The 16939-nt window shown below is 38.6% G+C and overlaps 1 protein-coding gene across 39 annotated transcripts in view; it reads right to left on the bottom strand.

Annotated features, from left to right (window-relative positions):
* The window catches only part of LOC308390310 (ankyrin-3-like), a 177868-nt gene that overhangs the window by 32423 nt on the left and 128506 nt on the right, over nucleotides 1-16939 (bottom strand). For 17 of the 39 annotated variants that reach the window (XM_080872148.1, XM_080872140.1, XM_080872145.1 and 14 more), the window contains 6 exons: nucleotides 16550-16673; nucleotides 11531-11633; nucleotides 9872-9916; nucleotides 8860-8966; nucleotides 7030-7062; nucleotides 5271-5495 (listed from right to left, as the gene is read on the bottom strand). In XM_080872148.1, the coding sequence (XP_080728274.1) occupies nucleotides 5271-5495; nucleotides 7030-7062; nucleotides 8860-8966; nucleotides 9872-9916; nucleotides 11531-11633; nucleotides 16550-16673 (637 nt within the window). Of the gene's footprint in view, nucleotides 1-5270; nucleotides 5496-7029; nucleotides 7063-8859; nucleotides 8967-9871; nucleotides 9917-11530; nucleotides 11634-14173; nucleotides 14186-16549; nucleotides 16674-16939 lie in introns of all 39 variants that reach the window. The other 22 variants (XM_080872166.1, XM_080872146.1, XM_080872154.1 and 19 more) reach the window with 8 other exon arrangements.

Raw genomic sequence — 16939 nt, 5'->3', positions numbered from 1 at the left:
ACCATTTGTTTTTAGGAGCTGGGGCCTCTTTTCTAAAATGGACTGATAGTAAAGTCATAGTAAAAATCTAAAGTAAACACAAAAACCACACATTTCAGTAGTAACTTGAAATGTAAGGCTGATGAGCAAATTTTCTCTAACTTGATGTAAAGGGGTTTCTTAAAAATCATGTTGGGCTATTGCAGTTCAAGGCACATAAGTGTTCTGAACTTTATACATCTCTGCTTCTGTCCAAACTCTTTCATGTTTGTTTTTTGTCAATTCACGATTTGATCCATAAAATAACACAAGATGCCTGGCTTCAGTCTGCTTTTCCATTCCTTAACCAACACCTGTTTGTGGAGAAATTGCACATTCATTTAGATTGCTGATTATAATCACTGATTTCAGATGCTTATGTTACAAATGTGATTCTTAGAACCCACTTAGGCAAAGTTATTTTTTATGCTCAAAGTCATTCATGAATCAAATGACAAGCCCTCAGGAAAGACGTTCCACATTTTTTTTAAATGAGGGCCTTTATCGGAGCAGCTGGGAGAGCAGACAGTGTAGTCCTCTCTTATAAGAATGGTGAGGGAAGTTTGTGCTAGATTAATTTAAATCTAAACCTGAACGACAAACGATGACAGAGTTTTCAAATGACAACTCTTTAAGAAGATACTACGGTATTCATGGTATTCAAATAAAAAGTATTACCAAATTTACACAAAGTACAAAGTGTGGAGACACTGATTTTAATAACATACAGTCGTGAATGAAATGTGGTTCTGCTGATGAGAGTGAAGCGTCATAATCACTGCGGCGGCCATGCTGCAGGGTCGATGGGACGTTCAGAGTGAATTTGCACGACTTGACGAGACAGATGATGTCATGATGTAATGAGGGGAGGGAGGAGAAAGCTGCACAGCCCTTACTTAAACAAGGCATGATAGCAACACAAGAGAGACACATGAATATGCACTACTCTCAGAGTAGGCAGTAGAACTGAAGAGTAAGTTTAAAGTGAAGCTGTCTGAGTAAGTATATACATTAAAAATGAAATAGAAAAGGTTTTTGGTTTTTTTTGAATGTCCTGTTTTCTCAATCAAAGAAGAAAGAATTCACTTTCATAAATTTGAGCCAGCATTAGAGACAAACTGAGCTAGTTGAAAGACACAAGGAGCAATTATTGCAGTCGCACCTCAGCGCACTGTAGGTACGATAAGTCACCTGTCCCAGAAAACTAACAGGACTGCTTCAATTTTGAGAAAAAGAAACTTTTGTAAAGGTGAAATCATGTGCTTTAACTACTGTGCGTGGCTTCAATTTTACGTTCATAAAGCTCTATAACTCTGTGCTGATAAAAGCACCAAAAAAGCAATAAAATAAACACAAAATACTAATAAAAACTAGGAGTATGATGGTGTCACAGCAAGAAAGTCCCGGGTTCAAAGCTGTTGGCACTTCTAGGGAAACTTTGCATGCTTTGTTTCTTGTGCCATAAAAGACAAAACATGCAAGGTTACTGCTGGCTATCATGGTCATCGGAAGAAAGAGTTTTTCTACATAGTAAAGTTGACTTGATACAAGTGGATACTATTGATCCACTGCTATTGGATACTGTCCCTGAAACCATGCAATACAGCTCCTTCACTAGGTTTGTATGCTTTTCATTATGACCATTCTTCATTTCCCTTTTAGGGCTGATGAATAATTTGCACTTTCTGGTGTATTTTCTTTGGTAAAGTCTTTCTTTTTATGGTAGATTACATTCTATTACTGCCTACCTCAGTGGATGTTGAAAAGGTTTTTTTTCTTAACCATAGAAAGGATCCTGTGATCATCCACAAAACTTGTCTTCTCTGGATGTTCAGGCCTTTTTATGCTGCCGAGCTCACTGTTTTTTGTTTTGGCAGCTCAAATTTGTCCTTTTTTACTTGCATATAAAGCTTCAAATGTCACACTTGGATTTAAGTCTAGATAAGACACCTGATTAATTTTTGAAGACATAAAACACGTACAGCACACAACTGTGCATTAAACTGGATTTAGTTCCCCCATGGTTGAAGTAATACTTTGATCAGGCCCTTTAACTAATCCTGAAAGTCTGGTTGGGTCTTCGTTTGGCTTCATTTGTTCATTGAGCTTAACTCAAATGTACTGTTGGACATACAGAGTCAAAATTGAATGTTGAGGCACCGCTTTAGGATCTTAACCCTGCTCACATAAAAATGTCATCAGTATAACACTTTCTACCGAGAGCTTTTGACATTAATTATATAAAATTATCGTGAGATGACATAAAACTGATAACAGTAGTCATGAGAAGCAGAATGATGCTTGGCTTCAGGGAAAAAAAGGCTCATGCCCAACAAGCGCAGTCCAGTCCAAACAGCCAATCAAAACCTTTACATTCAGTGACGTCAGAGGCCCACTGAGAGCTTCTGAAATAAAAAAAAAATACAATGATATATAAATGAAAGTGGCAGAAAATTAACTGTAATGGAGTTCACAGTTAAACTGTGTAGTTTTAGGAAGAATTTGTATGCAAAAACTAATTTCTGCCTGTTAAGTCATTGAGGCTATTACAAATCAGCTGCTGGTTGACCCATCTTCCAACTATATTGATTATTTCTTCCCAAAACTACATGGCACCCATACTGATGCTGTAACCTATCAAATCAAAGTCAACAGAGATGGGTAAAATAAACCATCAGCATGAATCAGCCTCGGTCATGTTGTTTCCTTTGGGGAGGTGGGAAATACAGGAGAAAGGGGAGCAGGGAGGAGGGAAAGGGGTGCTATGTTTGGTTCCTACCCAATAAATCTAGTTCCTCTGGGTCCCAGCTGTAGCACGGGACAAACCAGGCTCTCGCCTTCATTAAGGGCTGGCAGCTTTCTGGGGAGATGTAGTTTACTGTGTCCGCAAAATAATGAAACACACATACACACAAAACACACACTCGCAAAGTCAGTAAAAACACACACACACACCACCGACTTCTATTTCCGTATCAGTAATAAGCTCTTTTATCAGTAACAACATCTTATTTATTGTTACAGGTACAATTAGTGGCATCAGTAATGGCAACAAGCGACAGAGGCAATATTTGTTGCCTGTACATCACAGATTTCTTTATTTTAACCATATCTCATGAGTTATGCAGTAATATGAGTAGCAGATGGGGCAATAATTAGAAATTTTTCAAGCAAAAATAGCAACGAATTCCTGGTGACAGCTTCTCAATGGGAACAAATGCTGCTACTTTCTGTTTTATAATACATGGAAATTAAACATTTCAGCCTCTTAAACCATATTACACAAGTTGTTGCAGACCGCAGTACAACCAAAATTACTGTGAGAGTGCGAAATGAACTTGTTGCCTTCGAGATTGTTGCTTCAAAGACATGGACCTAGTTAGTTACTGTCTTCAAAGCCACATTGGTGCATCAAGACAGCAATAAAATGGCAATAAAGTGTAGCCAGCCTGCCATCGGTTTGCAATCGAATGAGGTCAAGCTGGCAATCACTGCACATGCATTCTGTTTAGGATAACGCAATAATTAACTGTGAAAAACCAAAGCAAATTTCAAATCTGTTGCCTTTCATTGCAAATCTGTTGCCGTCTACATACATAGAAATTCACATCGAATGCTTACATTCAGAGATCTACAACAAAAATCCTGAAATGTCTCCACAAATAGTTACACAGTTGTTGCAGAATTATAAATTAACTGCAAAATAAAAAACAAGTGCCCCCAATTTTCACATTTGTATAAAATATAACCAGAATTGGCAACCAGCTGAGTTCAGTCCCCTACTGCAAACGAGTCAGGCCGAAAAAGAAAATCATCACCAGGCAACCGCAGGTTTTAACACTAGTGTGGCCAAGCTATTATTGACTCAGTACTGCCATGTGCACCATAAGGATTCGTTTATATATATCCTCAACTGGTTTAAAAGTGTTTAAAAACAGTTGCTAAGTTTACTATTTTTTAAATTATTGATAAAGTTTCTGAGATAATACAAATTGCAAGAAGAGGTTGCACTGTTAAAACTTGAACCGGGCTGTAGAGGACTGGTTTGGCAAACAATTCTGCTAGAAAAATCATAAGTCCAGTGGTGTAATTGTGTGTTCGTCACTGATTCTGTGGACTAACCACAAGGCCCCCCAGACTTTAATCAATGTAATGCCCGTTTTCATTTTACATCTGTCTAATTAACTTGTGTAGAGCATCAGGTTTATGGAAAACCTACTCAGTTGGGACCCAGATACACAGCTGTTATTTCCCTGCACTTTGGTGCCATTTTGTGGCTGTTATAACAACTGGGAAACACATCATGCAAACAAAGCTTCGACTGCCATAAATCAAATGGATTCAATTCTTTGTTGAACTTCCAAACATTTAGTTTTGAACTTATTACTTCCATCTCTTCCGTGTGATTTTGAGAAGCGCTTCTAACGAGTTAATCATCTTTTAATGCTGCATGGCTTAACGCTACATGTTGACTTTAAACCAGCATAAGACCACCGTTTTGGAGCAATTAAGAAATAATAATAATTTTCAGTTTTTCCCATGCTGATTATGTGGAACAACCCAAAATTGCACAGCTATACACTTGCCTAAAGCGCTCTCAATCATATTCCTTGATGTTAAGGTGGTAATACAGTTCGGGGAGAGCCATGTTCTGTGCCTTGTGTCTGGTTTTATGAACTCCAACTTGTGATCCTATTTGTGCGTTTGGCGTCATCCTAAACAAATATCTTGATATATGCTCTATTGAAATCCCATCATATTCAGCAGTATTCTTTCAGAATATTTGAGTTGTCTTGCAGTTTGGACCAAGATACACAGCTGTTAGCCGTCTTTATCAAACAGGCAGTCATTTTTTTAAAATCATACTAAAACTGTAACTGCTGAATTTAAAAAACTCCTCACATGCAATACAGCTATACATTAAAACCAAATTATGGCTACATATTTACATTACAATATTTACTCTTAAACATGTTGCAGTCATTACTAATGTTGCCTTTACTTTGCCAAAGGGGAAACACTGCTTACTTGGGGGTGAGCAGACTACAACAATAAGACTTGTACTGCAAATATTACCCCTAACATGCACATACACACATTCACACTTTCCAATATAAACGCAGGTGGCTGGAAATGGCAATGGCAAGAAGCAGAAGGAAGGAAATGTCAAGATACAGAACAAAGGTGCACAAAAATAAGCCGTTAAGCAACAGCAAAAACAATCTCAGCGATGTTTAAAAAGAAGGTCTTACCCAAGGAACTGCGCTCCTGCGGGACCGACCTCAACAAGTCTGCTGGCCAGGCCTTCTCCTTCCACCATCGGGGGAGGCGACGCCAATTTGTGCCTCTTCACCAGTCGACACGTGATCCGGGTGGGTGCTGTGCACTTTCTGGGCGGGATGATGATTCTCATGCCGTTGTGACGGCTTCCTCTCATGGAACCACCCCTGGCGTCGACCATGAAGCTGACCAGGAACCTGACGGAAAGTAAAAAGTAGGAAGAGCCGGAAAAAGAGGGGGAGAGACGTAGAGTGACAGGAGAGAGAGAAGAAGGGAAACGGAGTGTGCAAAGATAAGAGATAAAACAAAGTGAAGAGAAAAAGAGATAACCAGAGAGGGCAAGTAAAGGGTAAAGAAAAGAAATGGAATAAGAAGAAAAACAAATGTTGGTTTATCAGCTGTACTGATGACCAGAGAGGAGCTTTAGTCGAGGTCCCATGCTGTGATCTTCAAAACACTGACAAAGTAAGTGTGAGTAAAAGGGAGAAAGAGAGGTGAACAAAGAAGAAAAAACAAAAATGTACAGGAGGTTTCTGTGCTGGCTATGACTGAAGTTGAAAAAATAAAATAAGAACAAAAACAGCTTTGGCGTGTAGATGTCGCAAATTTGGTAAATCCATTTACAGAAAGTGAATGTTTTTGAATTATGTAAAAACTAGTCGATTCCATAGGATGTCAGATTAAATGTTTTATTGGGGTTTTTTTGCAATGATATATAAATTCGACAGCCAGGACACCAACACAGGAACCTCCAGTGTGTCTTGCCTTTTTACCCACATTAGAAGGTAGCGTACCTCTGTGTGCAGCTCATTTAACTCAATCAAGGAACTTATAAGTCACACACACAGACGCACACCATGCAATACTGTAGCTAAAATGTGGTGTTAGTTTTTATGTTATTTAACAAACAGCACATGAATTGTTGCTTTAACAATATGCTTGAAGGGGATCTGTTATGTGCTTCCTTATTTTCTGTCATACATACACTCCAACTGTCATCTATACTCATATTAAACACAGCCAAAGTTTCAAGAAACGTTTCAGTCAGTTTTTTCTACTCTTGGCCCTGCATGACGCCATAAAGAGGGGCGTGTATGTGAATAAAGCCCCGCCCACCTGCTGTTAAAATCCCCTGCTAACAATTGGCAGCCAATCAAAGAGAGAATGCTTAAATGGAGAGGGAGAGACTCCACAGAGAGCCAGCGTAAGATTCATGCAAAACTATTCTAGCAGAGTCCAAGAATAAAATACTGAGCTGGGTTCACTGTCACATTATAAACCAAACTGACGCTTTTACTGAGTTTCAGTTTTAACATTTTGATCTACAATGACATATCTGCCATGTTTTTACTGACTATTTAAAGCTAATCCTGTGATTGTCAAGACAGTAGAGGCTTGCTGCTGGAGAATGCAAAAACCATAACACATGGCTAAAGCATATGTCAGCAACATTAAATTTAAAAGTCACATTCGGTCAGATCTGGCAACACAGACTCTTTCAGATCAGTTAGAAACTCAAAGATTTTCTCCTAACAAACAGGAAGGAATAAATACAGGGATAACAGTCCGAAACACTTTACGTCAAGTCTGTAACAACACAGGGTGAGAACAGCAAACACAGATGTTATGAGTGAATATAAAAGGGAAGGTGCAATGTCATCGGGAAATAAAATAAAATAAAAAAAGGTAGTGGTGGTGATAAAAAGAAGGCAACCAATCACAGTCAATCACCTGCTGTCGTACTGCGGGAGCGGAGAGGAAAAACTGCAGGATGGACGACAAAGCAACGCAGGAGTGACAGGTCAACCACAGAGCTTTGTAATCGGAAATACAGCTGAGAAGATCATTATTAATGAACCCCAAGTTAAAGGAAGAATTTGAGGGAAAACTGTGGGAAATAGTCTTAATTGCTGTTTTGTGGAGATTAGAATGAGGAGATTGTCTTCTTTATTCGTTAAACAGCCAGCAGCCAATTACATCACACAGGCAAAAGAACTGTATTTTTGTCTTTATACGGCTTTAACATAGGTGATATAACATGTTGATAATCAAGCTTTAGAGCTGCCTGTAGGTGGATTTTCCACTGGACAGAGCCAGTGTAGCAGTTTCCCTCTCTCCCATCTTTGCACTAATCTAAAGATAACCAGCTGCTGGCAGTGGCTTCATTCCCCCCCCCCAGTCTTCTTCTCTAAATCTACCCTTGAAAGGCAAATTTCCACCATTACCAAACATGTCAAATAAAACTTTGTTTAAAATATTGCTTTATCTTCCTTTACTTAAGTAACAGATATAATTTAAGTAATCCTAACTTAACAGTTTATCCATTAAAGACAAGTAGAGAAAAAGTAATGCCTGATGAAGCTATACGCTGCCTGACCAAAAACACTCACCACCTGCGTTTAACCAAGCAAATACGTAAGAGTCTTCCATAATATGTTTAGATTGGAAACAGGTTAATTATCTCTAAGTGATGCAGTGAGTAGCTTCTCATTTCTCATGCAAACACATTGTAAGACATGTTTCAGAAGAGTCAAACAAACTGTAGTCCTATCAGTGAGGCTAATCAGAATTAAAGGCTTCAGTTTAATAAGGAGTATAAAGATTGGACTCTGTAAATAAATCTATGTGGTAAATGTGGACAGGATGAGTCCAGTTTACCCTGCTCCAGAGTGATGGGGGCCTCAGGCACCAGGAGTAGTTGATGAAGCGATATACCCATCATGCCTTGTGCTTGCTGTGTTATAATCTAGGGTTGCTTTAGTTGGTGATATCTGGTTTAATATATGTTATATACCCCAGAAATGAGGTCAGCTGAATACCTGTATATACTGAATGACCACATTTTTTAAACAGTGCATTGTTTCTTCTCTGATGGCATATTCTAAGATAACAAATTGTAAAAGAGTGGTTCAGTCCAGGCCTTAGAAACTTGGGATGTGCTTTACGCAGTGGTCTGATTTTCACATAAACAAGGCGAAGTTTTGATAAAAAATTAATGCAACTATAATTTTTTTTGGCCGGGCAGTGTACGTAACTTTCAAACGAGTCCCTTAATGGGCAATTAACCAAGAGGTCAAGATTACCTGTTACAGCTGCTGCGAGAGACAATGAGTTATGTGACCTTCAAATCAAGGTGAGGAGGAGCCAACTTTCCAGCTTTACTTTGTTGTGACTAAAAGTTTCTTTTTAACAGCAGTTTCTAGTTACACCTGTTTGTTATTAATGTTTGATTTTTTTTTAAATTACAGAAATCCTCGAAGTATTAGCTTTAAAGACTTAAAAAGGGTGAAGAAAAAATGCTGCATGTATGAGCTGCCTTGTCAGAGGGAAAGAAAATGAGACTCAGCAAGAAGAACAAACAGAAAACACACAATAAGCAGAAGGAGATGATGACAGTCACTTCATCCTTTCCTCTAAAGGGTATAAAACTAGTAAGCCGTTTTCCTTCCTCTCCTTCCACTTTTTCACTCCATCTTTGTGATTAAGTCAGATATTTTCCCTTTTTACTCCCCCCACTCTTTCCTCCTGTTCTTATCCATTCACATTTTCAAACATGCTTACCCAGAGTGTATTGGTGAGGACACTAGGTTGACATTATCCAGTGCATCTGCAGTCCAGCTGTACCTCCTCAGAGAGTCGCTGTCAAAGTCCTTAGCCGCTGCCAAATGCTGTGGAGAAGACAACAGAGTCAGTGCAATTCACGAGTGTGTGAAAATCTAAGCTAACTTCTCCTTTTAATGTAAAGACTTGCTTTTGCACATGCAAGGCTAATAGTGTGGAGGCTACAGATTTTTCAATATTCCTTATTTAATGTCAAAGTTTAGACGGGGATCACTAGTTTTGTAGATATTTCTTGCAAATTTATGAATGAGTCATAAAATAATTTCTTCACGAGAAAGACAGCAGCAGATGTCGCTTAGCGTAAAAAAAAAAATCAGGAGATGTTACATTTCATTAGAACACAAGCTGTCAAAAACATCTTGATGACATTCAAAACGAAGCTCGGAGTAAAATGCAAATGAAAAATCACCACATTAAGGATCAAAAGAAAAAACAGACATCAGATGGCAGAAAACAAGCGACTAAAAATGTTTACAGACAGACAGATGCACCGACACCAGGCCCGTTGTGTCATCAGTCTGAGGATGCTCTTGAAAGATTCAGATTCACTATTTATATTCCAGATGTGCACCAATATGACATGTCAAGTTGAAGGCCATGCTTCAAACAGGAAATTAAAGCTAAGATTTTAGAGTACTTCTGAAAACTCGCTCACATTTAATGAGGAAAAAATACTTGGAGTATTATATTAATCTCCAAATTGCTACAGAAAAACGGGGAGTGACAAAGACACAAAGTTTGGTTTTACTTATCCAAGGCACATGGATAAGTAAAAACAGGGAGGCTACTCTACTAAAACACTGTAAATACACGCAGTACGGTAACAACTGAATCCAACTGATGAAATAAGTGATATAAAAAAAGAAAAGTTAACAATGCTTTACACAACTAAATGATACCAACATGTGGAAACCCACTGAAACGAAGAGTGCTTAATGACTTCTACATCTACCTTATTGTGTTGCTCTACAATGAAAGACTTTTCCTTACGAAGCATCTGGAGGAGCGTTAGAGGAAACAAGTGGTTATTCAATTATTCAATAACTAGTACATCTTTACTCTCCAGTTACACAATCATATGTCCCAGTGTCATAAATTTGCAGATAGTCTCAGATGTAGGTTTTTTTTTTTTAAATTTCAGTTAAATAGACCCCACAGAGTTTTTGACCACTCTTTGTGCAAAGGAGCAAAGTTTTTAATTCAGAGTTAAACCATATTATCCAGTTCTGGGTCCAAATGCCCCTTCAGCTTGCAAAAGCAATCAAATATAAAAGAACCAGTCAGAGTTTCAAACAAAAGTCCAAATTATTTTTATCTAATAAAATTATCTGTTTTTTTGTGTAAATCTAGTAAAATGGTCAGTTGTGTTACAGTCAAGCATTAACTAAAAAAATAAAGGTTTGAAGAGGTTGAGTGGTGTTCAGTGGGATTTTTAAATCGACTGGAGGAGGATAGATAACCTCCACTGATATTATACATGATGGAAAAGGCGTAGGCCTGTTGTGTCAGCTACATTAGAGGCTCTACGCAGATTCAATGCAGAATTAAATTATGCAATAGCAACACGATAGCTAGCTGACATATAAAGATTTTGTACCATGTTCTGGCTGAAGTAATTCCCAAAGAAAAGAAAAGAAAAAAGCAAAACTGTTTAGCAGTTTTCAGCAGTTTTCAGCTTTTTTGTGGATAGCAAACCAAGTAGTTCAATGAGTCATGTTTGGTGCCAATTTTACATTTTAAGAAACAGAGATGCACATTTGCCACTGCTTATGCAAGAAAGACTTTACCTGTCACTTCACAGGCAAGCATAATCTTTATCCGCGCTGTCATTGAACTCATGGGTATTCTATGAACAAGTTTTACTTGAACTTCTTCTTCTTCTTCTTAACCTTAAATGCTATTTTCTTGCATCTTTCAAGTAAGTGGGACATCACAATAATCCCTCTTAGATAGCAGCAGGTAGCACTAATCTCATTTCCTCTTTCAGTAAATTGTAACTTGATTGATCGTCTTTATGTCAGTGGCAACACAAGTGTAAGAGGATTGGTGTATTGCATAGCCTCTGGCACAGCACCAAGACACCTTGGTACATTTGGAGACAGAAGTGTGTCACTTGTGAAGTTAATGACCAGCGGATTACCGGCTGAGAGAATTAAACTAAGGGAGCAGCCAGCAAGAGGTATGAAGCATAGCACGAGCAGCTTCAAACTGATTTTTTGCTCCCACTAGAGTAGCTTTGCATGATTTGCAATTCATAATAATCCTTATTATATGAGCAGCCTCTCACTTCATCCAAAATCTGAAACTAGCTGATTCAGAGCCCATCACCCCTCCTTTAAGCCAACTTTATTGTGATTGGCTGCTCCTTGCAAACAGAAGATTTGAACAGCAGCTGGATGTGACTTTTATGTGTGATGTCCATATTAGGGACTTTGTGAAACAGAGTTTAGAGCAGTCTGGATTATTTGTAAATACACTGACCTCATTATTTGACACGTTGGCCCTGGTTATGTTAGAGATTAAACATTGTAACATGATTCATGTGACAGGAAATAAGAAAAAGCACAATAAGTCCACTTTTAAGACCCGAAGGTCCAGTCAGTGTACGTACCATCTCCTTACTCGGCGCCAGTATCTCCTCTATCATCATGCTGTCCCGTGTAAACGAGCTCCGGTTCAGCATGTTGGACCTATCAGAACTGAAGGAACGAAGGCTTGGTGTGGTTGTCGTAGTAGATTACCAAGACAACAGTCACAGTGATGGAAAGGGGAGGTGAGGAAGAGGAGGAGGAGGTGGTGGTGGTAGGGGGGAGGGGGGGGGGGGGCAGAGGGTAAAGGGGTATGAAAGTGAACAGAAAAAACAAAACAAAAAAAACAAACACAAACACATTAAATGCATGCAGCTTCCAGGAACCTGACTGTATGGCACCAGAGACAACAACAACCACAAGAAAACAGATTAAAAGCTGAGAGAAATGACTGATGTGTAATTTCGCTGAAGTGATTAAAAATCGAAATAAAAAATTTCAGATGCAGATGAGATTGTACTTCTGGGGCGATCAGTGTACAGTACTGGTATTTACCCATAATAATGACAACTTTGTTGATAATCAGCTGGCACTATTTTGACTCCTCATGTCTTTGTATACATCTGTCAGCTTGTGCAGGCTGTAATGTTGTTTGTGATGGGAGCTTTGAGACAAACTTTTATGAGGCAAATAAAAAGCATTCCTGAGCATTCTAAGTGCTAAAATCACAAGGCTGTGGAAACCAAGAGCAGATGTGGCTGCAACAGATTTATTTTTTCATACAATTATCCAAAGATTTTACATTTATAGCTGGGAGTCCTTTTTCCATTCATTCCATTCAATTGATTAGTGTCTCCAGGACTCAAAAGTTATGTCCTCAACATATATTATTCCTGAAGAAGAAAAAAAAAAGTTTTATTTCAAATTGGTGGAATAATTTCGGGGGGATGTTAATAATGGATTGCATTTATATAGCGCTTTACAATTCCACTATTCATTCACTCTCACATTCACACACTGGTGGAGGCAAGCTACAGTTGTAGCCACAGCTGCCCTGAGGCAGACTGACAGAAGCGAGGCTGCCATATTGCGCCATCGACCCCTCTGGCCATCACCAGTAGGTGGTAGGTGAAATGTCTTGCCCAAGGACACAACGTCCGAGCCGGGGCTCGAACCGGCAACCTTCCGGTTACAAGACGAACTGCCAACTCTTGAGCCACGATCGCAGAGATAAATGTATATTGCATGAAACTGTGTACTAGTTAAACTAAAGGAAACTGCAGAACAAAAATGTTTAATGATCTTAATGAGGGCATAATTAGCAGTCTTGATTTTCTATAAAAAGCCAAAGATATGATTTAAAAAAAGACTGGACGATATCTGACTTCTGTTACAGCCCGTAGTTAAAGTCAGTCTTGTGTTGTGAAGCTATTCAGTACTGAAAGAGGTTCACTTGTCCTGTCCAAACAACAATCTAAATAACATTAAATTCATTTGTACAGCTCCAACTTAAAATTTGAATACTTTTACAAGTAATTCTACTTCTAGCAATTTCTCATTAATGTTGCTCTGGGACTATCACTGCAACTGACCAAATTTATGCTGTCACAGCTTTGGAAATCAGGGAAAATAACTATAACAACTATAGTTACTATAGTAATAAAGTGCTACTCAACCTGTTTGCAGGGATTTATTTATTTTGGTTTGTTTGTTTTTCAGCTTTTTCAGCTGTGTCTCTGTGACATCAACCACAGAGGTGAAGTCCCAGAGATCTGCAAGAATCATTTTTTTCACCTTCGCCAGGTTGATGGTTTAAAATTGGACCTGATAAGCCAGGGGCGAAGGGGATTTAAGGGGAGATCTAACTATGACACAGAATTGATTAACAGCGTGTTAATATATCTTTAGATGATAGATAATCCTCCTTCTCTCATTCTGATAATGGTCATAGTGCTATGATAATAATTTTATATGTTATGCAGCAGGCTTGAAACTTGCAGCTGAGCCCATAAAATCAGCAGGAAAGTGTTTACTGAGGTCGGGAAAATGGACGTGAATGCTGGCTTTAGACAGACCTCGATACAACAAAAGGATTTTTCTTTTACAGACTATGCTTGCAATGTTATGAGATGACAAAAATGTCACTTGGCATGGATTTGTTTCTTCCACAATAACATTGCAATTTCACATTGCGATTTGATTTTGGAACTACTTATCCACATGAAATCACATTTGATATCTTTATTACTGAGTGTTCAGTATATATCCTCTGAAAGTATTCAGGGATAAACTATTTGAGCCTAAACTGATGAAGGCAATAGCATCCTCATTGCCTACAGATATCAGTTCAGGTCCCTGGAAGCTTGATGGAGAAATCAAAATTATGCAAAGCTCCACCTTTGTGGAAAACCCACAAAGACCAAGATACAGTCAAACATAAAAATAAACACCACTATTCTCTATAGCCAGCTGAGCGCTTTTCAACTGAAAGTAAGAAATCAGACAGAGATCACACAGGTGAACCACAGCAAACACACAGTGCCACAGAGTTAACAAAACTGGTCAAGATCATTGCGTTAGTAGTCAAATGTGTTAAACAAATATGGTCAATATGCATTACACTGAACCACAGAGTCATGATACTGATAGCAACTGGGGTTTAAGGGAGTGGGGAAGGGGTGAGATGGGGGAGGTATAGCGAGGCCTCGTCATGCCTTGAGTCTTACCTGACTTTCGGACTAACGTTAACAACGGACATGAGGAGAGAATAAAACATCATGAACAAACAGAGGAGTGGACAGAAAGACGAGAAGCCAGAGCACAGATGCAGGTTGGTACAATGATGACAAATGGCTGACTGCCTAACCAGCTGCCTGAAACTTTGTGCATGAGGGAGGAGTTGCAAATAGGGAGGTGTTAGAGTATTCCAGCTCTGAGATCTGAATGACCCTTAATCTCTGAGGAGAAACATGTGCCTCGATAGCTGCTAAATGCGCCACCATTCTCATCAGTTAGCTATGGTTTGCCTGCTTTTTGTTGCTCTGCGGGTATGAAGCACTTAGTTTTATTTGAGTTTTATCTGTTGTAGCTATAAAAAAAGGGGGAGAACAAAAAGACTGAAACCAAATAGCCCGTGTTTCAGGCCATGGAACCAAATCAGATGTTTGTAAAACTCCAAACATTCTAGAGCTGAGATGAACTGCACACAGATGATAATTCTCCATCTCATCACATTGAATAAGACTTTAAATCTGATCTATTCTTACAACAAACTTCCACTATTTTCATTGTACATGTAAAATGACAATAGAAGGCTATTTTATTCTATTCTTTCTAACAAAAAAAGATTGCTAAGTTGAAATTGGGGATCAGAATTTGTATTACATCAACCTCTAGTATCATAAATTATGCAGGATACTCATGTTCTGCTGTTAATATTATGAGGAAAACCTGGAAGGCACTTTCTAAAACTTTTTTATTTTTATAACATTTTTATTAAAATTTATTATCTTCTAGATGGACTGCACTGGAAGTTATTTGAACCAATTACTGCATGAGAAACCAGTTTGTTAAACTATCTTTAAGCTAGATTGGTCAAACACACACACACACGCACGCACAGACATCACCCCTCAAACAGTGTGTGTTGATCTAACCCAGCACTCAAGGCCATGCAATCGAACGTGCTTCTAATTTCCTGTGGCTCAGCGTGCATGTGTGTCACGCTTTAGATATTCAATAACCCCTCCCTCTTCAGCCAGTTGCACAAGTGTCAATATTTTCATACAAGCATAAAGTTCAGCAGTTGCAGGGTGCAAACTGTAACCTCTGGGTGTGTTTGTGTGTGTGACATGTAGGGATCAGAATAATGGAAAGCTACATTGTTATTTAAAATCTTCTGACATACAAACAAGATCATTTCAACTTAAAAACCTGCAGCTCTGTGAGTTTATCCATTTTCTGTGTGCAAACTGTATTTTTAGATCATGAGGTATCACAAGATTTCTTGTGCTGTTAAAAGTAGTTCATGAACTCTGTTCTGATTAACACTGCAGTATCTAGTCAAGCAGTAACTGTGTCTGAAAAAGACCCATTAAATAAAGATAAAATGCACTACAAAAGAATAGATGACCACAAATGAAGACAAGCATCTGCCCAACTATTTTTCCATAAAAATCCATAAACTCGTGTGAAAGAGCAGTTTCTTGTTTTGTACTTTAGAGGTTTTATTTTAAAACCATTTGACCTATGCTACGCCCATGTTTTTTCTTTTAGGTCTTTGCTGAAAAAGTTCCACAGCACACGTTATCTGCAGATCTTTGTAAAATATGTGGTATGAGAAGATTGGTGACGTAGTGATAGCTTGCAGCCACCTGACTGCTTGCAAGGAAGCTCTGTTTAAATCAATAAAGGGCTAATCAAGGGGCTAAGTCGGTTAGGTTGGTAATCGCTTTCTTCACAAGATTTTTTCACCTTTAACTAGTCTTTAAACCTTCATTCTTTTGCAAATACTCTACTATTTGTCTGTTCCCATGTCAGATATTAGGCTGTATAAAGAGACAAAGGTGATTCTGCCTGACACAGTGACTTGTCTAAATAAATCGCAACATAGCTACACCCTTTATCATCTATTTTATTCTAAATGCCACCATCACCAAGTTAATAGACCTAAACTTCCAGAGGAGACCATAAAATCATCATGAAAAGGTTTAGTGAGGTCATAATTTAAGTCAGAATTAAGGTCAGTTTCTTAATCTTTTTACAAACAGAAGAGTTGCACCTTGCTGGCCTTCAGCAAGATTGCACGTTTAAGATAGTTGTCTTCACATTTTAAACCCAGAAGCTATGCCTGGATCTATAAGAGTCGTGGATCTATAAATACTGCTTCTGGGAAAATGCTGAAACAAAACTACAACCGTGGTAATTTTTTTTTAGCCATGGAAATTTTATATTTTTGTAAACCTCCACATTTCTCGCAGTCGGCAGCTGCAATGTTATGTATGTCATAACAACTGATGTTACAATGCTACATGTAGAAAACATACAAAAGCTAGGAACAGACACAGCACAAACACAAATTGCTGCATGTTATAGCATGTTACCTCTGAGATCGTGCCCCAATGCTGAAGCCCATGTAGCCGTCCTGAGGGAGTGAGTCGTCGCCCAGTTCCCGCAGATCCTGGGGGGCCATATATTTGTCCGTGTCCCCTGTCATCGCATCGTCACCTGGTGGTTTAAAACACAGAGAGCGTTAACTTTACAAAAAAGGTTCTGCATACATTTTTACTCTCGTCTGCAGAAGGTAATGCCAAAACTTTAAGGTCACAGTCTCTTCAATCAATAACTGCTTTCTGGGTTTCTTTTAGCAAGTTAGATCTTTAACACAAATCTGTGCTGCCCAGTCAGTTGGCCCTGTTTTTTATCATTCATGCAGACCAAAACACAAATGTACACACATACACACACACACACACACACACACACACACACAC

This window comes from Rhamphochromis sp. 'chilingali' (genome assembly GCF_963969265.1).
Source record: "Rhamphochromis sp. 'chilingali' genome assembly, chromosome: 22".
NCBI classification, from domain to species: domain Eukaryota; kingdom Metazoa; phylum Chordata; class Actinopteri; order Cichliformes; family Cichlidae; genus Rhamphochromis; species Rhamphochromis sp. 'chilingali'.
The sequence above is the reverse complement of the archived record's forward strand: the minus strand, read 5'-3'. Positions and strand labels throughout refer to the sequence as shown.